The sequence below is a fragment of the Patiria miniata genome, unplaced genomic scaffold, assembly GCF_015706575.1.
Source record: "Patiria miniata isolate m_02_andy unplaced genomic scaffold, ASM1570657v1 HiC_scaffold_5, whole genome shotgun sequence".
Classification (NCBI taxonomy): domain Eukaryota; kingdom Metazoa; phylum Echinodermata; class Asteroidea; order Valvatida; family Asterinidae; genus Patiria; species Patiria miniata.
The window spans coordinates 28,862,910-28,888,361 of record NW_024037072.1 but is presented as its reverse complement, the minus strand read 5'-3'; the positions used below and the strand labels follow the sequence as shown (position 1 = coordinate 28,888,361).

Below are 25,452 nucleotides of genomic sequence, written 5' to 3'. Positions count from 1 at the left end.
CGACATACGGACAGACAACAATTTGGCAGCAAATTGCTCCTTTTTTTCACGCAAAGATTGGCAAAAGTGATTTTGAGGGCATAAAATTCTTGTTGGCGTGGGTAAAAAAATAACAAACTGATTGGAAAGTGATATGTTGACGGATACTTCAGAGGGCCTGTGGACCGATGTGGTCCAGTGGTTATGGTGTTCAAGGGCGGATCCAGAACACAATTTTTTTGGGGGGGGCCAAAAAAAAATTTGGTCTCCCAAAAAAGTGGGTCAAAAAAATTACGGCGTAGTTCGGGGCCCGCTTAAGGGCCCCGACATTTTTTTGGATTCTAGATGCTCTGTGGTGCGATCTGAGGCAATTTCTGACCACTTTAACCAATGGTTTTTTGAGGAAAAGATGGTGGTGTACTCATTGCCTGCCTTTATTGCGATGTCACATAAAAAAAAAAAAATTGGTTTCGTTTTTTTTTGGGGGGGGGGCCATGGCCCCCTTTGGCCCCCCCCCTGGATCCGCCCTTGATGGTGTTCGACTCACGTGCCGTGGGTTCGAACCCTGACGGCGAACATGGTGCTTGTGTTCTTGGGCAAGACACTTTACTACAACTGCCTCTCTCCCCCAGGAGTATAAATGGGTACCAGTGAGGGTAGAGACCAGAATGCGCTGATCTCGAGCTGCTGCAGAAACTGGTCTCATGGCCTGATGAACAGGGGTAATAATTGTGAAGTGCTTTGAGACCTAATTGGTATAAAGCGCTATAAATGGTGGATAACACGAAACCGAGATATTATTGCTAATTGGAACAGAAGTAGGGCACATGTGAATCAAAGGGAGTCATCCTCTGTTCGGGGTTGAATCTCTTCTTTAAAATGACACTCTGATCATGTCATTACATTCACGGTTGACTGCGCAGTAAAAGGGGTTATTTAGAACTGTGCACTTTCTATGTTGAAATCTCTTTTTTTTTCCCCCACCTGCCTCGATTGGCAACCATAGCCTTTCACTCTGTGACAAATGACTCCACAAAAACCACAATTGAAAAGTGGCCCAACTCTCTAAATAGTTGGTCACTACTCAGTCAACCGTGAATGTAATGACATGGGACCAATTTCATAGCGCTGCTTAACAGTAAGCAGAAAAGTTGTGCTTATACTTTAGCGGAAAATCATGCTGCTTAAGCACTATTTCATGCTAACGGTTGCGCGCGCATGGAGATTGATATTGTTACGTCACAGATTTAAGCCTGCGGCAAAGTTTTCTTCTGGGGTTAAGCGTGGTTTTGCGGCTTAACGGTTCCTATGAAATAGATGGAGGCTTGGTAAGCAAAAGTCGGCTGTTAAGCAGCGCTATGAAATTGGGCCATGACCAGGGTGTCATTTTAAAGAGGATATCATACAGAGCATATCTCCCTTTGATTCATATGTGCCCGACCTCTGTTTCAATTAGCAATAATATCTCGGTTTCGGTTTTTTTTTATCCACCCTGCACTATTATCATTATTATTATTATTAGGGTTAAACTGCGACAGTGGGCAGCCATGATGTTTGCTCATTATCGGCATTTCATAGGTTAAGTGCGCATGCGCGCAAACTAAATGAGCGGCTGAAACATACGTGCATTTATTTGGCGCACTTTGATCCCATTCTGACCGCATCGGCCAGCGTTGCCAACAGCGCTGCATGCAGCCAGCGTTAGATACTAGAGCTGCATGTCAAGTGCGATGCAAAACTACAGAAGTGAGCATTTTGTACTCTCTCAATGCCCGACATTTTAAGGTATAGTACAATACTTTTGTCTGCCCTACCTTTATAGGCCTACATCAAGTACACGCCGTTAGCACAAGCGAATATACTACCGGCGTGTACTTGATATGTAGGCTGGAAAGCAAAACACGTATGGTCTCCACAATGCTAAACAGCAGCTGTGTCGACGCTGTCGTTTCCCAACATCAAAATTGTTTCCTAAATATATTTTCTCTCATATTGATCTGCGTAGACAAAAAAAAGGCACAATAGACATAACGGCTCTTAATTTGGGGTTCAAGGACCAAATACCACAGCCCGGCTGGCGAGTCAACAAAATTATTTGGAAACGGCAAAGATGAACGGACAGGAAGAAATTAAACATTAAATTCAGAAAGAAAACCTCATCAACTTGTGTCTAAGTTTATGAATTGTTTTAAACGGTTCAATTACTAGATCTGTTTATTAAAAACACAGATAAAATTGCCCCAGAATTGAGCCTGAAAAATACGCCATTTTGTATTTGAGCTTAAAAAAATGTGGGCTAGTGAAAATGCCCGCGGGCTAGTTAAGAGTCTGTTTCAGTAGACTGGTTGGCTAGTGAACAAAAACGTTAAGGTCGAACCCTGCTATAGTGTTGTGCACACTTGTATGGAAAGAAATGTATATACTACGGTTTACTACTCAGTAGTATTTTGTAGCTTTAGGGGTGGTTAGGGTTACTTACACATTACTAGTTCGTAGGAATTTGTATGTTGCATGTACGTGTGATTGAACTGACATATTCTGTCGAGTGTGTGTATGCACGTTCTGCTAGGTCATGGCTTGTTCATTGTCATAGCGTTTATTTGTCTCTGTTGTGGTTGCCCAGCAGGTTATAAGCGGGTCATTCAAGATGGCTTCCGATCACGTTTTTAAAGTCCTCTTCCTCGTTCAGTCTGCGGCCTTCACACTCTTCATCATCCGTAAGTACGTTTCCACATCAATAAATAATCTTATGGGCATGCAAGGAGGACAATAATCTACAATCTTACGATGTAAAGAGGATATCAAAGGTTGTTTCTCTTTATTAAACTGAAGGTTTTGTTGCTAGTACAACACCTATATATACCCACCGATGGATTAATGTGGAAATCAATCATGATACTATTGTCCAGCGTTGTAGTACTTGTGCTCGGTACTCGTACTCGAGTACCACTCGAGTCCTTTTTTGTGAAGAGTATTCGTACTCATTGACGTTGCGAGGGGGGAGCAAGGGGGTGCTTCCCCGTCCCCCCTCCCGACAAGCAAAAAAAAAAAAAAAAAAAAAAAAAAGAGGAAAAAAAAGGGGGGAAAAAGCTGATATTCCGTGCAACATAAAAAAAAAAAAATCAAAAACAGAAACTATTATCAGTCTGAGTTTAAGAAGCACCAGCAGCCACACCCTTTTCTTGCAAAATCGAATTCCATAGGATCAGTCAACAGTTACGAAATAGTAAATGTCAACCTGAGTGGTATATCAAACTGATTAGCAGAGTGTGCCTCTTCTACTATACATATGAAAAAACAAAAATTGAGTGAACAAACTATTCAGACATATTTTCAGATGTAAATCAGATGTGACAGGAAAAAACTGAAGATGTTTCAGGGGACAAAAATCACGGAATTGGGCTTACAAAAGCGTTTTGCTGCCGTTGCAATAAGGTCCATTACAATGCCGATACCTATTACATTCGTCGACGGAGACATTATATCTTGGGACCTGTTCTTGTGTCTGGAACTTATAGACTGAGAGCTGGATAGGGTTTAATCAAAATTTTGGGAAAAAAATCCCCTGATTGTCTTAAAGCATAGTATCATCGACCCTGATCACAGAATGGCCAGTCTTAAGTTTCGCTAGATCAGACAAAGGCCCATTGGCCCCATGCCAAATGTGGCCAATTTTGCATTTAATCAAAATGTTGAGAACAAAAACAAAACCAGTATCATTTGATAGCTTGGAACTTGTAGATTATGGAAATATAACTTAAGAATGATTTTAGATCAGACTAATTAACTTAAGAGCGGCCCGAAAAGCGCGGAGGGTAGGCGTGGCGGTCACCCCCTCTTTTTCCTTTTCGCTGATACCGTTGCAACGCAACGGTAGAGGAGAAAATGAAAGCAGTTTGTACTGATGCCTTGGCACTTGTGGAACATGAAAATATTACTTAAGAGAGCTTTTAAGTCAAACTAATCACCTTAATACCGGCGGGAACAGCCAGAAAGGGGCGGGGCCTTAACCCCCCTCCGTGAACATTTTGGCTCCTATCGTCGCAAAGCATTTCTTAAATCCTGCCAAGTTTCTTTGACAGTTGTTCAGATGCCTTGCGGTTATTTTGACACCAGATTTATGAAAATGTGGCAAACCTTCATCACAAAATGTCCAAATGTTAACTTTTCCCATTGAAAAGTACATGCACATGAAAGCGTGCATCAGAGTGCCGACTAACAGATCGAATAGAAGCTGTGCAAATGTACTTCAAATTAAAAATGGGGAAACAAAACAATTAGTATTGATGCCTTGGCACATGTGGAACATGAAAATATAACTTAAGAGTGATTTTTGATCAGATTAATTAACTTAAGAGCGGTGCGAAGAGCGCGGAGGGGGTGGGGCCGCAAGCCCCTCCATGTACATTTTGGCTCCTATCGACGCAAAGCATTTCTTAAATCCTGCCAAGTTTCTTTGACAGTTGTTCAGATGCCTTGCGATTATTTTGACACCATGTTTATGGTAATAGGGCATACCTTTGTCACAAAATGTCCAAATACCAAAACAGGTATAGGCTTGAATGCTGACTTTTCCATTACATAGAGCATGTATAACGTACATCAGAGGGCGCATACATATGAGAGTGCCGACTCTTACTATATAATATGACCACTATAACAAAACGTTTTAACAGGTTGAATTGAAACTTCACAGATGTACTACAGATATTCAGGTGTCCATTAAAATAATGACCTATATGGAAAGAGCATTTTAGACCTCCATTGCCCTCTGCTGGGACAAATTGCTTTGTATACCTTAGTTAACTTCTCGCTAATATAATTTTTATGAAAAAGAACGCCATTGCAACTATTATTCTACACCCATGTTATACATTCAGACCCAAAAGACAATGGGGTGCCCTGTGACTTTTTCTAGGGGGCAGCCGCGACAATGATACGACTGGATGGAAGGCTGTGGACCGAGGTGCCAAATTCAAAGCTTGGTGTGAGATAGTGCTATAGCAGCAAAGGCATAAGCCTATGGTTTTGCTTGATGGGGGGGGGGGGAATGCCGCCCGGAAAATTTTTGACAAAAATAAATGAGACGAATTTCTAGTTATTGCAGTGCATGTGGGCGCAGTGTTTAAATTCAAAGCAACAGATTGTGACTGATTTATGATCTTTGTATGGAATGGAAGTAGCCAATGCGCTTTACCCAACCATGAAACATTATTTCTCGTTCGCGATAACCAGTAACATTTTGTAACCCTTTTACCAAACTTGCTGGTTCACCGTTGACTAGTTTGTCTGGCTTGCCTCTTAAAATTCTATTCTGTTGCGCCTGCATGGGCAAGAAAACAGAGGACATGGGGATCAGATGCTCTGAAGAAAATAAAATCGTCTTTGGGTCTGAATTCATGACATCATGTATAGAACAATAGAGTAAAAATAAATTTCTATTCATTATTTAGACTTGGGACATGAACAATTGGCATTTTAAAGTAATAGTGGAAAATGGGTGCATACAGCTCGCTGACCTTTAAAACTTCACCATGGGTCAGATATGAACTTTCCCTACATTTGAAACTTCATGTAATGGCAAGAATTCACATCGTGAGTTTAGATATGGGTCGTGGAAAAGTAGGGTTTGGGTAATGCATCTTTAAAATATCAATAAACAGGGTATACACTGTTTCGGTTGTGAATCTTTTCTTTCAAAACTGAGGGAGGAATTATTGCAGTCATATTTATTTTATCGTCAATGTAAAATTGTGTCTTATTTCATTTTGTTCCCGGGTATTTTCTTGTTGTTTCTTTAGTGTGTGTATTTAAAGGGAATATACATCATTTGCTTTTGCTGTAATTTTCAGAAATGGATGGAATTGGGGGGTTGGAAATATATAGCAAATATAGTTACACTGCCTTTTTTGAGGTTTTGGGCTCGAAAATGCTATAAAAACCAAGAAAAACAATCATTTTCCTGTAGTCTGGTTCCCTGACTCCATATAAGAAAAATTTAGAAACAGAGCAGTTTACATACATTGGGGAATTGTAAGGTCAGGGAACCAGTCTAGCTGGCTTGTACCCGTTCATAGGTGTGTAATCGATTGCAAACAAGTGCGATGGTCAATTGGGGCCAGTATTTGAAAAAAAAGCCAGTTTTTTCCAACGCTGGTCGGCCGACCAGCGTTGGAAATTGATACAAAAATATCACTTTTCTTGAAAATGACAGTATACCAGGTGCCATGATTTTACAGGATGCTTTACACTGTCATTCACTAACAGTCCAGCAAGGTATTTCAAAATGATTTGGTAGTTTTATTTTTTGATGTTTGCAAATGTTGTATTTTCCCTTTAATGTGAGTCTAGACCTATGTATGTCAACTAGGTTGTTTGTTTTTATGGTTTGCATTTTTCTCTCTGGGGAATGGGATTGCTTTTGTTTCTCGGTTTTGTTTTGTTTTGTTTGTAATAATCTTTTTAGCCCGTTTGTCATTCATTCCCGTTATTGAGTCTGGTTGTTTGTTTTGTTTGTTAGTTTGTTTGTTGGGTTGTAAGAGTATTTATTTATTAGTTCGTTTTTATATTTTTGTATCTGTCTGGCTTGTCAAATTATTTATGCAGTATTTTGCCCATTTCTCTCAAAATTGCATATTGTAATATTGTACATTTTTATCAATTTGCTAGAATATGTGATACCTCACCAACAAGTATCTTTTAACGAAATTCAATCAGAATATTTATCAATTTTAAAAAAATGTTTAGTTGTTGGTTACTTGTTGGTGTCCCTGCCACACTGTACGATGGTGTAGTCGTGCGTTATGCACGTGGATTGTTTACTTTCGTTTTGACGGGGACTTTACTGAATAGAGTCTGGTGACTGTACATAGAAATTTCTTTGAATAAAAGTCGAATCGTTCATTCATGTGCACTTGTTATGCAAAGCAGGGGCAGTGGTTCAAGGATATCTATGTCGACTTGCAGAAAGTGTGCAGGAACGCGATGAATGCTTTTATGTGTTCACAATACAACGACGCTGTTTAGTTATTTCACTGTGTGACACAGTGAGAAATTTTGGAATCATAATGGCGTCAGTGATACTTGCTGGGGAGCTCTTGCGTACGACTTTCTGTACTTTGGTACTGTTGTTTCCAGGACAATTGTGTGTACGGTAACCCGACGTACACAGATTTTTAAAGACGAAATTGCCGACCTCAAACTTGTTAGTGCCATATTTGGCAACTATATGTGCGTTATTAGTTTAATTAAACAAATGAACAGGTTAAGTAAACATAGTACCATTGAAGGTACCTAAAAGTAAACATAACAGCATAGAAGACCGACAGACGAACATAAAATGTTACAAAATAAACATATTTGTCTGGATAATTTTTTAGGGCGTTACCGGCAAGTTAACACAAACTTGGTGTCAAATAGATCATGGGAGTTACTTTTCTTTGACTTTTCATACAAGTTTACATAAACTGTAACTGTATGACCTGCAGTGGCGTATCCACGGGGGGGGGGGGGGGGGGGGGGCGTGGGGGGCGACAGCCCCCCCCCCCATGAAAACCTTGTCACCCCCACCCCAGTCGCCTCCCCCACTGAGATTTTGAGTTTCTAAAAAAATTATCATTGATCTACATGACGCCCCCCCCCCCCATGAAATGTTCCAGCCAAACTCCCCCCCCAGGCGGCCCCCCTCCCCCCAGCGCCCCCCCTCCCCCCACTGAAAAATTCCTGGCTACGCCACTGACAGTACATACAGGGGACGAAGTTGGAAAAGAAACACGCATCGCGATATCGGAACGCTTGCGCGTAGTTCAGGCAAGTCAAAAGATCTATCTTTCTTTGTTTTTTTATCTTTTTTTCCATGGAAAGTGAATTTCGATTTTCAATTATTTAGCTTGACCCACCCACCCACAATTTGGAAAAAATTAGATCGAAATTTTAAAACATTGAAAATTCTGAATGGCCCCTTACATCGGAACAACTGTCAGAGAAACTTGGATGAATTGAATCAGTGCAATGTACATGGAGGGGGTTTGCGGCCCGCCCCCTCCACGCTCTTCGCACCGCTGTTAAGATAATTAGTCTAATCAAAAGTCACTCTTAGGTTATATTTTCACGTTCCATATGTGCCAAGGCATCAATAAAAATTGTTTCAATTTCCCATTTTTAATTTGAAGTACATTTGCACAGCTTCTATTCGATCTGTTAGTCGGCACTCTGATGCACGCTTTCATGTGCATGTACTTTTCAATGGGAAAAGTTAACATTTGGACATTTTGCGATGAAGGTATGCCACATTTTCATAAACCTGGTGTCAAAATAATCGCAAGGCATCTGAACAACTGTCAAAGAAACTTGGCGTGATTTAAATGCTTTGCGACGATAGGAGCCAAAATGTGCACGGAGGGGGGTTGAGGCCCCGCCCCTTTCTGGCTTTTCCCGCCGGTCTTAAGGTAATTAGTCTGACCTAAAAGCCCCCTTAAGTAATATTTTCATGTTCCACGTTCCAAGTGCCAAGGCATCAATTCAAACTGCTCGATTATACTATGCTTTAAGACAATCAGGGGATTTGTTCCCAACATTTTGATTAAACTCATCCAGCTCTCAGTCTGTTAGCCTGTTTGCATTCTTTTGCAGATTACTCTCAAATGACCACGGTTGTGCTTAAACCTGTCGGAAAGTTGAACGATGAAAAACACTGTCATTGCAAACCAACTGGTACAAGAGAAGTATTTAACACATCGGCTTATGTTCACCAGAATGGGGAACTGCTAATGCCGATCCGCGGACAACTATCCAATTGCACATTGGCTGACATCAAGAAGAGACCCGGCGTGGTTATGCTGACTACGGCAAATCTCGCCTTCGTGGATATCGCGCTGAACATGCTGGAGAGCGTCAAGAGGATTGGAGTTTGCGTCAACACCACGGTCATCGCAGAGGATCAGAAGGCTTACGATCTGTTGCTCAAGTATGCCAAGGGTGACCCTGCAATTTATGTTCAGAAAACCAACTCGGGGGAAATGGATGAAATAGAGCCCTCTCGTCGTCTTGGCAGTCACTACTACGGGATTATGAACAAACGCCAGGCCTACATTTTGACTTTATTAGAGCAAGGCCTGGAGGTTCTGTTTTCCGACTCGGACACGTTTTGGTTTCGGGACCCCTTTCCATACTTTCAGGGAGACTTTGACATAAGTATCAGAAGCTTCTCTAAAACAAGGATAATTAGCAAAACGCATTTCTGCTCTGGCTTCATTTACCTGAAACCGACCAATGCGACCATCCAGTTCGTAAGGACGTGGGTCGAACTTTTGGATAACAACAAGAAAAAAGGAAAATTCCCGACTGATCAAAGTGTAATGAACGGACTGTTAACGGCTGATAAACCCGTACATGTGAATATCACGATACTAGACGAGGACCTGTTTCCATGGGGATCAACATTTTTCGACCCATCGTGGCAAAAGCAGAACCACTCCACAGTAGTCATGCATGCCGCTAATATACCCGGTCACCCAGCGAAACTGAGTAAATTCAAGGAATTTGGCATGTGGCTTGTCAATGTCACCACTTCATCAAACCGATAAGTGAAATCCAAAGTGAATCTGACTGGCTTAAACTGTCGATCTATTTCGGAACTGGAACGGTTTTGATGAGCGACTTCGAGTTCTTGTAAAATTGTGAGGGACCAGTTGAGTGAGGTATTGGAACGGGGAGGGGCATCATCTGAGTCTGTTGGCTTTGTTCATGATGTACACTGTAAACACGTTGGGCAAAGTGGGTTGATATGTAGACCAACGTTGGTCAACTTATCAACAGGTTAAACTCTAGGGCGAATTTTTCCCAATTGTTGGAAAATGTTTACCCAAATTTAGTAATTTCAAACCAATGTTGGGTAAAATTATATTGCCCAACAGTGTTTTACCCATTATTTTTTACAGTGTATAACTTGTACGTGAACATGGATCGGACTTAATAACCCGCAATTTACGTCATTTCCAGTATTGTAGTTGAGACAGGAAGAAGACCAAACACAATATCATTTTGGAGCAAGCATTCGACCATTGACAAGACCAGCCACGAGTAACGGGGCACAAACAATGACAAAGGAATGCATTTGTTGCAGTCCCTTGACTGGCGACAGAAACACAGGAAGTGAACCTGAATTTATTGAGAGTGTTTCATTTCGTGTCAATAGTCAGTTTGCTGTTACAAATTTCGCAGTTATTAGACACGAGGATTGTAGGCCTCGGTGTTCCCATGCAAAGACCCGTTCGCTAACAAAATTCGAACATGCGAAAGCGTGCGGTACATGCAAGCTATGCATTAAGAATGCATGGAAATAAGTACCTACCAGATCAGTTCTTGCCGCGTGTTTTAACTTTTAATTCTCGGTGATAACGGAAGGTTTTCTAAGTGCATGGATGCATTTACCTATAGAGAACTTTGTAAAATCGAACATAGACAACATGCTTAGTTGCTACGACGTGATCATATTTTCCTGGAGAGTTAAGTCACACGGTTTTTGCCTTTATCACAAAATAGTCTGCTTCGTGACTCATTTGCACAGGCTTTCAGTTTTGTCAATATGATGTCAGTTCTTCTTACTGGTAGTCCTGGGTTCCTTTAAATGTTTGATAGAACTCATTGTTTTTAATATAACTCAATTACGGAGGATGCCAGTTTAGTGGTGTTTACATTTCGCAAAGTAACTTGTTAATTAAGAATTTTAGAGGTTATAGGAAGAGTAGGGGTCAGAAGCAGAACGATAGTTGCTTTATATATGATCAGTAGATCTAATTTCGTTATTCAGTGTGAACATACTTCAAAGAAATAATACATTACAATTTCATTCCTATTGGTCAAGAGCTCGTCATGTGGTTGTTTTAACTCACCTTTTAAACACCGCCGAAAACAGTTTATAACTGGCCAGTAACAAACGCCGCCAAGGAGTCAGGACAATTCAAAATATCTGCTTTCGTCTGTTTTTAATTTGTAACGTGTCCCAATACCACAGTAAAATAAGGCAAACAGTGAGGAAAAACACTCTAAATTTTCTTAAAATGAACGCCTTAGATTCCTCTCGAAGTTACAAAGGCGATATTGCTTGCCGCACATGCTAGTATATATACATAGGGCCAATGACTATAAAGCTTTTGCCTATTTTGGGTACCGTCACAGACTTTCCAAAATGAAACCTACAACTTATGTACATGCACTGTGTATTCACAATATATTTGAAAATAAACAACGAAACCTGAATATCGTCTACCTGATACGAGTAGCTTTTGTCAGGGTAATCTGCCTTTGAATACCGTGGTGACTTAACTCAATTTGACGTTTTTTTGGTGGTAATCGGTACAAAACCCATCTATGATGATATCACAAAGCTTAAGGAATGTTACAAACATTTTTTAAAAACATACATTATCCGACAGTACCAAAGTCGTACATATACGAGGTATATTTGTTAGCTCGAAATTGCCAACTTCGTACATGTACGAGGTAATCTTCGTACTTAAAATCGCCAAACTTCGTACACGTACGAGGTAGAGTAAGAATGTTATCACAAGGGGCGCTCTCGCTCTTTCTAATAATATCATTTTTATTCAGGTACGACCTGTATTTATTTGTTTCATTCGAGTTCTTGCGAGAGGGCGCAGCACTGACACTCGTATTTTCTGCAAAAAGTGCGGAATTCCCCTGTGTGCAGGACAGTGTTTCAGGGTGTATCACTATGTATGTGACTACCATTGACTTTCCAATATACCAAGGATATACCAGAGAGCAACAAGAAAAAAATTTAGTGAGTAAAACTTGTTTACTTTTTTTTTTACAGAATTTTGAACAATTACAAAAAATCCTCGAAGTTGGGCAATTTAGGGTTAAACTTTTCAAATTTCGCGGGCACTGAAAGAGTTAAAGCATGCTTTGACCAATATTGTAACTTAAGGCACTGGCAGATCAATTTCATTGTGCTTTTCAATAATACATCTATACAAATGTACGATAATATACTCGTATAAATGGAATAATAAACAAAACAGCCTTTCGCTGATAGACCTTGAGATTTCATCGTTACAAAACCTTGTATAGTGAAATGTGTTTTACCACTTATTGTTGTTGTTGTTGTTTTTTTATTTTTTAATTTTATTATTTTGGCTCACTTTGATCCCTTTCTGCATGCAGCCAATTGTTTATAGCCCTGCGTGCAAGTGAACGTGTCAATGTGACACTTTGAAGGATAGTTACACTGTAAAAATGGCGACGCACTGGGTTTTTCCTCGTTGCATACTTCCACTTTAACTTCAGAATGAGTCGCCGTTTTATTCTGTCTGGGTCTACCGGAAAGTCAAACATGACGAACAAACAATACCTATTGTTATGGAGGTTCAGAATAGCAGAAAAGCAGATTGAACGTTTTGCTAAAATGCATTTTTCTACTTTTCTGCTTTCTGCTACCAGAAAAGTAGTCTATGTAATATATTTCGCGTGAAAAGATTTGCTGATTAATTAGGCAAGACCCCGGGGTCCATATATTTCAATAGGGGGCGCTGTTCAAATTCGACGATTATTAACACTAGAATAAAAAATTGTGTACCGTATTTTGAACAGGCGGACATTATACAAGTATAAATTTTTTGGGGTGGCACAGCAGGGCGGGGGGGGGGGGGGGGCGGGGGGCTTCGCATTATCTTTTAGGAATTCGTATGATATTTTTTTTGACAGAGTTTGGGGGGGGGGGGGGGTTGACACCCAAAAAACCCCCCACCTGGATCCGCGCCTGGGATGGTAACCCGAATAACACAGGTATTTTTTTTTCCACTCCGAAAATCGGAAAGCTAAAGGAGCCGTGCTAATATGCCTTGACATCGTGCGCACGGGACAAAACATTTTTAAGTTTTTATTTTGTGCATAAAAAAAGTGACGGATAGTATTTACTTGTGACGATTTTAGATGCTTTTGAAAATGAACAAAGTGAGAAATCATTGACAAATTGGCCGTGTTAGCTAAAGCGGTAACAGTTAAAACGGTCGTTAAAACTACCGAGCGTCCAGACATCGTTTAAAGTGCAGCAAGTTCAACTCGAAGTAGTTTATCTGAGTTTCTAAGGTCACGTAGAACATCCACCTCGGCAAAAACCGTGCGCTAAAATGAGCCTTCACTCTCCCATTTTTAAGTTCGCTACACGTGGTCTGAGCCCCTTACCGTGTGATCATATGTGTGTTGCCATGCCGTGTTTGACATGGCACCCTCGGCCGGTCACGTTCCACGGCACGCCGGTAAACATGACGCGTGACGATAGTCACTTGTCCAACGCGGCGATTTCCCCATTTTTTGGAAGTATCGTACATCGGCCTTACTTGTTCACCATTTTTGTTTACATTTTCGGGGCTATTTTCTGTACCTTCGTGGTGCAAAAAGACATAAAAAATGTTCTGATAAGTTGTTCGAAAACCAGTGTTCGAAACTGAGACGTCATTGAACAGATTTCACTCACGGTTTACTGCATCAACTTGCCCGCACAGCATGTCAGGCACGTGATCGTGAAAATACACGTGATATTAACGTTGCAATATTGACCAATCAACGCCAAGGTTTTCCTGGTAGTTGAATACATTAGTGTATTATGATAGTTATGCTCCTGCTTGCGGTTTTTGCGTTGGCATCTACCCGTAATTTTCGGAATATAAGCCGCGCGGCGTATAAGCCGCAGCACGCAAAAATCTGCAAATTAAGATTTGAAGTCGGCGTATAAGCCGCACCGACGGCAGCGGTTTCAATTTTGTAAGGCCTCCAAAAGTTGTGTCAAATCATTTACAATCGATACTCTCACAAAAAAATGTGGAAATTGATGATGAGAAATAACCACCGGGAATTGCTGCCGGCTGACCGTCCGGTCCCCGGCCGTAAAAGTTAATACATCGCCCGGCGCGGCAGCCTGCGCCGCGCCGGCCTGTGACAACATTTTCCTGCAGCACGTGAGAGAGTATGCAACCCACCGTGATTTTCCCCCATTGCGTGTGTTGTCTGACTGGAGCGCTACGTACAAATCTTGCTCTGTGGCAACAGATGCTGATTTGTTTTGTCCTAAAAATATACAGGTCCGTTTTTATCTCAAAACTTATCAATTTTTTGTGATAACTAACGAGCAGTATTCAAGTTTCGATCGTAACTTTCTTCGAAAATAGTCAAAACGATGCTGCCATTTTCATGGACGAATCCATTAATTTTGTTAGGGGTGATGTAGTCCCTGTTTTGAGGTTTACATCGTTTCTTGAATACATTCGAAGTACACAAATTATATTGTGACGTTGAACAACTGATTATCGAATACAGAAATGTTTCGATCACCATAAAAAGTATTAGTCGTCTTTTTCCTTTTTTTTAAACAGCGGAAATATTGGTAATTATTGTTTCCAAGATAGTACACCCCTATATTACCTCAAATGGTGTGGTCCGCTGGGGAAAGCATGCTGCATGCAGCAGCACTAGAATCACGTACGGCTTGTTGCAAGCGTCGATCAAGACAGCTTTCACCGTACTTTTTACCGCTCGGCACCTTTACGTGGCACGTGGTTTCGGTTCAATGACTTTCTTAATTCATTTCAGCAACATATCTCTTCTTATACCAGAACATTAAATACACATGTGAATTTCATTTTTATTCTTCAAGGCTCGGCGTATAAGCCGCCCTGTGTATAAGCCGCAGTAAACATTTTCTTGGGCAAAATCAACGTATAAGCCGCGGCTTATATTCCGAAAATTACGGTACACGTTTGTCATCGTGTGTGCGAGTTCGAGTGAGCACGATGTGAAACTCGGGCCATGTGGCCAGAAAACTTTGGAAAATTGGAAAATTTAATAGAAAAGCGCGCCACGGAGAAGGCGTTACACTGAATCGAGTTCAACCGGTGTTTTAAAGATAAAGTCCATCATTTGTAATTTGTGCATTTTGTTCGTTTGAAGCAACAGAAGTGTTCAAAATCTAATGAAGGATACTGAACAACTAACCTGAGGAAGTTTCAGCTCAGCTTCAGCTGTATATTCTGAGAAAAACAGCATTCTAGGATCTCAATTTCAAATCAAAAGTTGCTGAATCATGTTTTGAATTGTTTTGAATTGCAGCTATACGCGATGTCGCGCACTGATCCGACGAATTATAGCAACCGCGCCCTCCTGTGCGTCGTTCCAATGCTTGCGCGCGCTGCGCCGAATAACAAAACGAACTACTAATTTAAATTTTCCTACGGTGCGTCACCGTTGGAAAGGCCTTCTTTTGTTGATTACTTCAAAATGATAGCTTGCCAGAAAGATTAATTTCACAGGGAGTTTAGTCCACTTACTATCTTTCAACCAAGTATGTTTTTCAACAATAATACGCAAGTTACTTTTTCGGATGGCTGCAAATGATGGACTATAGATTTAAGGGAATTTAAAACGACCCGAAGGTTTGAACCCCTGTACATTTTCAATGGGACGATTTTGTTCCGCCTCACGACCCCCATGTTCATACTTTTCAGTTTCGGGTGAAAAGGTCTTTTGTGCGTGTTTTCTGGAGTCTGGAGCCTGTAAAATACAGTGGATAGGTATATTGGTGGTGTGATACTTTTGTCTGCCATTCTACATGGACGTCATGTACACGACGGTGGTACAAGCACAACACGTATAGTCTCTAATGCTAAACAGCAGTGTCGACGCTATCGTTTCCTATACATAAAAATCGTTTTCTGTATGCTTTTTTCTCATATTGATCCGTGTAAAAAGGCTCGTTGACGTATATTAATACTTAATATAGGCATGTTTAGCTGTATGTTCGCACCGTGTAAGCCGACCTAGTGGGTGCAAATCCTTCAGCTGCTCACGGCTTTTTCCTTGTCATTTGGCGTTCATTGGTAATTCAGTTGCGGTTCCACCACTGGTTATGATCTGAACGGGTCAGTCAAGATGGCTTCCGATCACGTCTTTAAAGTCCTGTTCTTCATTCAGTCTGCGGCCTTCACACTATTCATCATCAGTAAGTGTGCTTTTACAATAATTAATCAAAGTACGGACATGTAAAGAAAACAATTATTTGCAATATTACTGACATGTAAAAGGGAAATTGTTTCTCCATAAAACTGTAGATTTGGATGCGACAACTCCTGGTTTGGAAATCAGCCGTGATTACCATTGTCACGCTGTTGTGGTTGTTCAAGTTTGTTTTCACTCTTTCTAAATTGCTTGTATGATATTATACTAGAGTGGTAGTTTCCTGCTCCCTTTACCTTTTGCCTTCAGTAATCGTTTGTAACCAACGTCATTACTGTGAGGGGAACAACGACCAAAACAACAACAACAGAAACAAAAACGTAAAATAGAATTAAAAATGAGTCATAATAAGTAGGCCCAAATAATGGCCACCCCCTTTTCTTGTAATATTGAGATCAATAGGCCAGTCAAAAGTTGTAGCCTAATAGCCTCTCGATGGGCGTCGCCAGGATGGGGCAAGCCCCCCCCCCCCGGAAAAGCAAAAAAGAAAAAGAAAAAAAAAGAAGAGGTGTGAAGTAATTGTTACTATTAATTTAATTCACAATCAATATGCGCGTCTGCAGGGATGTCAATGGGGTGCATGGAGTGGGTAAATGTCCTGCGCCCACCCTCGAAAAAAAAAAAAAAAAAAAAAAAATTGAGAATATGCTACAGAAAGTACCAAGATTTTGGGAAAAAACGTGCTTTAACACCCCCCCCCCCGAAAAATTCTGGCGACGCCCATGCCCCTCTCTGGCCGGTAAATCCAAACAAAGCCATTCCAAAAGTCGAAATTAATCAGGTGACTGTTTTTTAAAGGCCATTAGCATACTGTTTACCTACAGCAGAATTGCCTTACTGTTTTTGTCTGTTGATGGAATTTCACTATTGTTTACAAGAAATGTGATCTGACTGTTGTTGACTAGCCCGTGTATAAAGGCCTATAAAGGCATGGCAGCGGAACAAGATTGATTGTTTGACTCGCTGTCAACATAGCAGGTTAATACGTATACAATATTTTTAAATGTCACATTTACTGACATATCAAACTGATGAGCAGAGTCTGATCCTGTTGCTACATATGGAAAAAAACAAAAAAACAAAAAAACAAACAAACAAACAAACAGTGAGAGAACAAAAGGGAGATATCTATCTAGCTGGATTCTGGTCATCACACCATAACAAAGCAATCGGAAGTCAGTCCCAAGTCATCCAGTCTCAAGCCAAGTCAAAAAGCTTATCAAAATACATGTATTCCTGTTTCAACCTCTTTGAACTGAATTGTGACTTTGCTTGCTTTGAACTTTTTTAAAAACCCGTCACGATTGACTTGTGATTGTCTCGATTACAACTCCGACTATAGACTCACGCTTCACTTGATGACTGAAACCTAATTTGTTTCACTCTAAGCAAATAGGTTCTCAAGAATGTTTCTTTCGCTTTTTCAAATGATGTCTGGCTTCGCACATCGTGCCCCACAATTTCAAAAGCGTTTTTCTGCCGTGGCAGTAAGGTCCATCTCTATACTTGTGCCTTCGGCGGAGGCATAGAAGCTTTTGTTCCACACACTGCGATTAATCTAAAAGTTTCGCGGTAAAGCATTTTTTTATAAATTCAAACTGTCGTTTGAATTCCTCGGGTGAAACAGTCCTGGTAATGGACACGGATGAATAAGACCTCGGTCCCGACTTGCTCTGAAGTCAGCTTTCGATCTTGTCTCGGTCCAATGCAAACTGGACACAAACGCAACTAGAGCTGAAGAATTTGGGACATGAAAGTAATGAGACTGCACAGAATTTTACGAAATAAATTAAGCAGGGAAAATACGGAGTACATGCACTCGAGCTAAAATTACACATTTACGTCAAAGGGACCTACAGTGTGCTGAGGATAAAATTATGTACTTGCGCGGTGGCAATGTACGGCGCTCCATGAGTGCCATCCACTTCTTTATTTACTCAGATAATTCATCACGTCATGTTGACATATCGCCGAGAGTAAGGCGATTTAATCACATAATTGTATCGCCCAGTCGACTTACCGAAGTCGACTTGGTGACTTGTCCAGATGCATTATCTCTCCAAGTCGTCTTCCATAAGTCGACATGACGACTTGTTCAGATGTATTATCTCGTCAAGTCGACTTTCCGAAGTCGAGATGACGACTTGTCCAGATGTATTATCTCGCCAAGTTGACTTCTCGAAGTCGAGATGACGACTTGTCCAGATGAAATATCTCGCTAAGTCGACTTCCTGAAGTCGAGATGACAACTTGTCGAGATAAATTATCTTGCCAAGTCGACTTACGATGTGGAGATGATGACATGCAAAAATCTCGTTCTGCATGGATATCCCGTTTTTTGAAGCATTGTCATGGATTCTTTCTTGTTCGTCGGTGCATTTGAGGTTTCCCCCACCCGTTCTTATATGAACAATAAACTGGCAGAGGAACAAGAGATAAACTGTAGGGTATTGATTTGATCTGGGTCGAAGTTGATTTTTGTTTTTTTATTTTTATCTTGTTTTAAATTACTCCCCCAAGCTTCGTAGGAAATCACACCCTCTGCCTTGTTTTCCCCTATTTATCCCGTTGAAAAGTAATTCACTTCACGTGAAACATTAACAATCACAAATTCCCAAAAATGTCTTTATTGACAGGTTGCATAAAACTTGTTGCTTTCTTAAATGACACTAACAAATTCAAGATTTGTTTTTAATCATATTGAGATCATATTTAAGATAAAACGACTCTCATGGCTTAAATTGGAATATCGGAAATTTAGCAAAACTCTTGTCTGGTATATTACGAGAAATGATTTGATAAAGGTATCACTATAAAAACTCTTATTGTCAACACTAAATCAATGTTTTATAAAGGACATTAGCTTATGATTAGCCTCAGAACACTAAAATCACACTGTGATCATCACATTATGATAAAGTTCCGTTCCTAGCAATATAGAAGTTGTTCACTTTTGAATGAGACATCGGCCTCAATATTACTGTGACGTTATTCTGATGTCATGAAGTATGAAATTACAAGCGATTTTAGATCCCAAATCGACCTAAATCGTTAAGGCTGAGAAGATCCCTCGGGAAGAATGATATTTTGTCAAATATGTAATCCAAATTCCCAAGAACCTAAACGATTTCCCTATTAATAAGTTAATGATACTTTCCTCTTTGACGTAAGACACCAGGTGGAAGACGTTAAAAGAGAGTACTTTGTTCATAGGTATTAACAGTCAGTGGCGTGAGGTTTAACCTAATTCCGATGGGTGGGTGGGGGGGGGCACATGGGTGCACACAATTTTTAAGGGGGCACTGAAGGCAAATGACACATTTTTTTTCATTTAAAGATTTTAAACGGGGAGCGCCGGGCGGGGGGGGGGGGGGGGGTACGGCACGGACATTTGTTGTGGGGGGGGGGCGCACAACCCAGTTACGCCACTGATAGTACCAGTATGTTTTACCTTTTTTTCAAGAAATGAAAAAGAATTATAACTGTAAATATATGTCAGCATGTGTTTTAATATCCTTCCTTTATCACCATGCAAACGCCGGTCATATTTTACAGCATAACCGGCTAATTCGACAATATTATACTTTTATCACACCTGCCTGTGAGTTGCGCAAAAGAAACGTTTTCCCTTTGGAATGTTGTTGTCAGTCTCTCTTTTGGAAAAGCCGAATATATTGGCTAATAGGACATGATGCAAACCGCGAGTGGTCGGTTTCAGAGTACAGGATACTGATGAGGCTACCGTGTATACAACCATGCATGCGGTGCTCAGCCGATACCGATTCGCAAGGCTTTCTACCGGCTTCTCCTTGCAGGGGAGTCAAAAAAGAAAATGACTGAATTTGAAAATATTTAAAAATATTCGGCTTGCTCAATTTCATTATGAAAAAAAAAGGATAAAGTACATCTTATTGACTTTTAACTGTGAACATTTCACGTCATTTGCATACTTTATTCCCGTGTTATGTCTAAAACAAGATAAGTTTGCGGTAGCACCATGTGAATAAATCTCTTTTGTGAGTATGTGTGGTTCTGAAAAGAGCCGGGGACTCAACGTTTCGAACAGTATGCTCTGCCCGTCGTCAGGAGAATGTTATTCACATGGTGCTACCGCAAACTTTTCTTGTCTTAGTATCTTTCCAGCATGCAAACCTTCAAATCTCACGTTATGTCTAGTTGAATAAAAAATCACAAAAACTCGGCTGTCAACCTCTGATAATTCTACGAACTGGTTAATACACATTGAGTATTATGAAACATGGACGTTTTCCCACCTCGATGAATGAACGAGAACTTGCAAAGGATTTTTATATCGCTAACAACGTTTCAGAAGAAAAAGAGTTGACTTGTTCCTCATATGCAAACCATTACAACTGACAGTAAAAACAATGGTCTTGATTTCAATTATTAATATCTCATTTTAATGAATGCTTGTGTGTATTATCACTACGCTCAATGGCACTCCAAGGAAAGCTATAAAAATGCTTCCTTTAAGTAAAACATGCATAACGTCTGTTGGCATAGATCAATATCAGTAACTGCTTTTTTCAGATGAGTGGAAGAACATGCTCTTATTAGACATACTTCATTGTATCAAATTTGTGTATCACATTTGATTGCATTTTGAATCACCTTGTAGACAATAATAATTGCCGTATATGCACAACAACAATGGGGGGGGGGGGGGGGGGGGGGGGGGGGGAACCAGGAATTGTCGGGGGGGGGTGGGGGTTCATCAGCAAATCAATGCTGAAATGTAGACAGGGTTTTTTGTCCGGACACTTGGCTCCTTAAAATCAATAGGGGGGGGGGGGTGGCTCGTACCATACTTTTAAAGCGGTCGCTGTTCAAATCCGACGATTATTAACAATATGTTACGGGATGTACAAATACCCCCTAACCCAGCAGGTTCTGTCCGTATTGTGGGGAAAGGCGTATAATACCAGTATAATTTCTCGGGGTGTCGGAGTAGGGGCGCTGGGCAGTACTATTGTACAGGATTACCCCGTAACGTCACACGAATGGTCTATTGTGTACACAGATGCACCCAAAGGCCTCAATTGAATAGCCATTCGGAACCAGTTGAATATAATTTTTTTATAATTTGGGAAAAGCTTGGCTAGGCTTGACTTGTCTTTTGTTTATTGCCACAAGAACATTTGATTTTACCTCAAAATAAGTCTTCAACTATTATTTACATCATTATGATGTTCTCAAAATATAAAACAACAAACCAAACAATTCGACGACATTTATTTCTTTGTAGATTGTATTTATCCAGCTTACAAACTCATGGGGCATCAAACCGGCGACATCTGTGGTTTAGTCGAGTAAACACACACAAAGACATGTAAAATTAGAACTAAGGAAAGTTGAGTGTCAATACGTTTGTGGTACATTTTGAAACGTGTAAATTATTTTCGCAAACGGACTTGATATTTCTTAATTATTAAATAGCATTCCTAGAAACTAATACCCGACGACACCGAGACTGAAAATTTGATCAAAATGCGGCGTGCAGAGGCAACTAATGGTTGTGTCTCTTTTGTTGATGTTCATAAAAATTCAAAACGTCTGCTCGTCTTTTTCCTTTCCACACATGAAGCGGCACAAAGACGGATGATTAATGATGTTCTTAAGAGTGTTTTTATTGAAAAGGTATTGTTGCTTTGATGCAAAGCGTTTGGGTATAATCATCAATGGAAAAGATGTTAAGCTTGACGAACATACAACGCATGATTGTATAGTTTTGGGAATTTGAAAGGTTATTGTTGGTATAATTATTTACGTGCTTTTTCAAAATTTCGATTTTTCTTTTCCGAACGAAATGTAAAATAATATAATGTCCTGCAACAAATGCCCCCCCCCCCGGCGCTCTCCATTTAAAATATTGAAATTAACACAAATTTGTCTTTGTCTTCATTCCCCAGATTTAATAATGGCAATAAGAGCTTTTATAGTGATTTTTTATTAAATATATCAGACAAGAGTTTTGCTAATTTTTCGATATTCCAATTTAAGCCGTGAGAGTCGTTTTATCCTAAATATGATCTCAATATGATTTAAAGCAAATCTTGAATTTGTAAGTGTCATTTTTAGGCAACCTGTCAATAAAGACATTTTTTGTAAATTTATGATTGTTAATGTTTCACGTGAAGTGAATTACTTTTCAACGGGATAAATAGGGGAAAACAAGGCAGAGGTGTGATTTCCTACGAAGCTTGGGGAGTAATTGAAAGCAAGTTGAAAATAAAGAAAACACAAATCAACTTCGACCCAGATCATGTCAATACCCTACAGTTTATCTCTTGTTCATCTGACAGTTTATTGTTCATATAAGAACGGGTGGGGAAACCTCAAATGCACCGACGAACATGAGAGAATCCACGACAGTGCTTCAACGACGGGATATCCATGCAGGACGAGATTTTTGCATGTCATCATCTTCACATCGTAAGTCGACTTGGCAAGATAATTTATCTCGACAAGTTGTCATCTCGACTTCAGGAAGTCGACTTAGCGAGATATTTCATCTGGACAAATCGTCATCTCGACTTCGAGAAGTCAACTTGGCGAGATAATACATCTGGACAAGTCGTCATCTCGACTTCGAGAAGTCAACTTGGCGAGTTAATACATCTGGACAAGTCGTCATCTCGACTTCGGAAAGTCGACTTGACGAAATAATACATCTGGACAAGTCGTCATGTCGACTTACGGAAGTCGACTTGGAGAGATAATGCATCTGGACAAGTCGTCAAGTTGACTTCGGTAAGTCGACTTAGCGATACAATTATGTGATTAAGTCGCCTTACTCTCGGCGGTATGTCAACATGACGTGATAAATTATTTGAGGAAATAAAGAAGTGGATGGCACTCATGGAGCGCCGTAGTAATGCATGTGACTTAGTGGGCTTACTTTAGGCCAGGGGCACTGAGCTTGTAACTCGTGTATACGAGTAACAAGCTTTCTTTGATTTTTTTTAATTCTTTAATTTGCAGATTACTCTCACATATCCACCGTTGTGCTTAAACCTGTCGGGAAGTTGAGTGCTGAAAAACAATGTGATTGCGAACCAACCGGCACAAGAGAAGTATTTAACAAATCGGCTTTTGTTCGCCAGAATGGGGAACTGCTAATGCCGATCCGTGGACAACTGTCCAATTGCACATTGGCTGACATCAAGAAGAGACCCGGCGTGGTTATGCTGACTACGGCAAATCTCGCCTTCGTGGATATCGCGCTGAACATGCTAGAGAGTGTCAAGAGGATTGGAGTTTGCGTCAACACCACAGTCATCGCAGAGGATCAGAAGGCTTACGATCTGTTGCTCAAGTATGCCAAGGGTGACCCTGCAATTTATGTTCAGAAAACCAACTCGGGGGAAATGGATGAAATAGAGCCCTCTCGTCGTCATGGCAGTCACTACTACGGGATTATGAACAAACGCCAGGCCTACATTTTGACTTTATTAGAGCAAGGCCTGGAGGTTCTGTTTTCCGACTCGGACACGTTTTGGTTTCGGGACCCCTTTCCATACTTTCAGGGAGACTTTGACATAAGTATCAGAAGCTTCTCTAAAACAAGGATAATTAGCAAAACGCATTTCTGCTCTGGCTTCATTTACCTGAAACCGACCAATGCGACCATCCAGTTCGTAAGGACGTGGGTCGAACTTATGGATAACAACAAGAAAAAGGGAGAATTCCCGCCTGATCAAAGAGTAATGAACGGACTGTTAACGGCTGATAAACCCGTACATGTGAATATCACGATACTAGACGAGGACCTGTTTCCATGGGGATCTACATTTTTCGACCCATCGTGGCAAAAGCAGAACCACTCCACAGTAGTCATGCATGCCGCTAATATACGCGGTCACCCAGCGAAACTGAGCAAATTCAAGGAATTTGGCATGTGGCTTGTCAATGTCACCACTTCATCAAAGCGATAAGTGAAATCCAAAGTGAATCTGACTGGATTAAACTGTCGATCCATTTCGAAACTGGAACGGTTTTGATGAGCGACTTCGAGTTCTTGTAAAATTGTGAGGGACCAGTTGAGTGAGGTATTGGAACGGGGAGGGGCATCATCTGAGTCTGTTGGCTTTGTTCATGATGTACACTGTAAACACGTTGGGCAAAGTGGGTTGATATGTAGACCAACGTTGATCAACATATCAACAGGTTAAACTCTAGGGCGAATTTTTCCCAATTGTTGGAAAATGTTTACCCAAATTTAGTAATTTCAAACCAATGTTGGGTAAAATTATATTGCCCAACAGTGTTTTACCCATTATTTTTTACAGTGTATAACTTGTACGTGAACATGGATCGGACATAATAACCTGCAATTTACGTCCTTTCCAGTATTGTAGTTGAGACAGGAAAAAGACCAATCATTTTGGAGCAAGCACGCGACCATTGACAAGACCAGCCACGAGTAACGGGGCACAAACAATGACAAAGGAATGCATTTGTTGCAGTCCCATGACTGGCGACAGAAACACAGGAAGTGAACCTGAATTTAGTGAGAGTGTTTCATTTCGTGTCAATAGTCAGTTTGCTGTTACAAATTTCGCAGTTATTAGACACGAGGATTGTAGGCCTCGGTGTTCCCATGCAAAGACCCGTTCGCTAACAAAATTCGAACATGCGAAAGCGTGCGGTACATGCAAGCTATGCATTAAGAATGCATGGAAATAAGTACCTACCAGATCAGTTCTTGCCGCGTGTTTTAACTTTTAATTCTCGGTGATAACGGAAGGTTTTCTAAGTGCATGGATGCATTTACCTATAGAGAACTTTGTAAAATCGAACATAGAGAACATGCTTAGTTGCTACGACGTGATCATATTTTCCTGGAGAGTTAAGTCACACGGGTTTTGCCTTTATCACAAAATAGTCTGCTTCGTGACTCATTTGCACAGGCTTTCAGTTTTGTCAATATGATGTCAGTTCTTCTTACTGGTAGTCCTGGGTTCCTTTAAGTGTTTGATAGAAATCATTGTTTTTAATATAACTCAATTAGGGAGGATGCCAGTTTAGTGGTGTTTACATTTCGCAAAGTAAATTGTTAACCAAGAATTTTAGAGGTTATAGGAAGAGTAAGGGTCAGGAGCAGAACGATAGTTATTATAAGATGGAATTTTGCGTCGGGGTGATATAAATCAAATTAGGTTTTGCCCTTCACCGACGTTTTTAAAAACTGTATACTCAGTGTGTTACCTCCCGAGTGAAAGTTGGAAAAAATCACTCGGTTGGGACTCGAACCCTCGACCGTCCTGCTTTCTAGTGCATATGTCTTACCACTCGACCACCGAGCTAACGGGATCGGGTGGCCGGCTCGAATCTGATGTACATAGCAGCGGGTACCGCATTAACTATTATAAGATGGAATTTTGCGTCGGGGTGATATAAATCAAATTAGGTTTTGCCCTTCAC

At 40.6% G+C, this 25,452-nt stretch overlaps 2 protein-coding genes across 2 annotated transcripts; both read left to right on the top strand.

Moving 5' to 3' along the window:
* The first annotated feature begins 1,681 nt into the window (after nt 1-1,681).
* Nucleotides 1,682-11,468, top strand: LOC119740275 (UDP-D-xylose:L-fucose alpha-1,3-D-xylosyltransferase 3-like). The gene is made up of 3 exons (XM_038215535.1): nt 1,682-1,764; nt 2,606-2,696; nt 8,611-11,468. Exons 2-3 carry the CDS (start codon nt 2,627-2,629, stop codon nt 9,561-9,563), a joined length of 1,023 nt encoding a protein of 340 aa, XP_038071463.1. The 5' UTR covers nt 1,682-1,764; nt 2,606-2,626; the 3' UTR covers nt 9,564-11,468.
* Nucleotides 11,469-15,599: 4,131 nt separating this feature from the next.
* LOC119742041 (UDP-D-xylose:L-fucose alpha-1,3-D-xylosyltransferase 3-like) lies at nt 15,600-25,209 on the top strand. Its single transcript, XM_038218057.1, has 2 exons — nt 15,600-15,994; nt 23,011-25,209. Exons 1-2 carry the CDS (start codon nt 15,925-15,927, stop codon nt 23,961-23,963), a joined length of 1,023 nt encoding a protein of 340 aa, XP_038073985.1. The 5' UTR covers nt 15,600-15,924; the 3' UTR covers nt 23,964-25,209.
* Nucleotides 25,210-25,452: the final 243 nt, after the last annotated feature.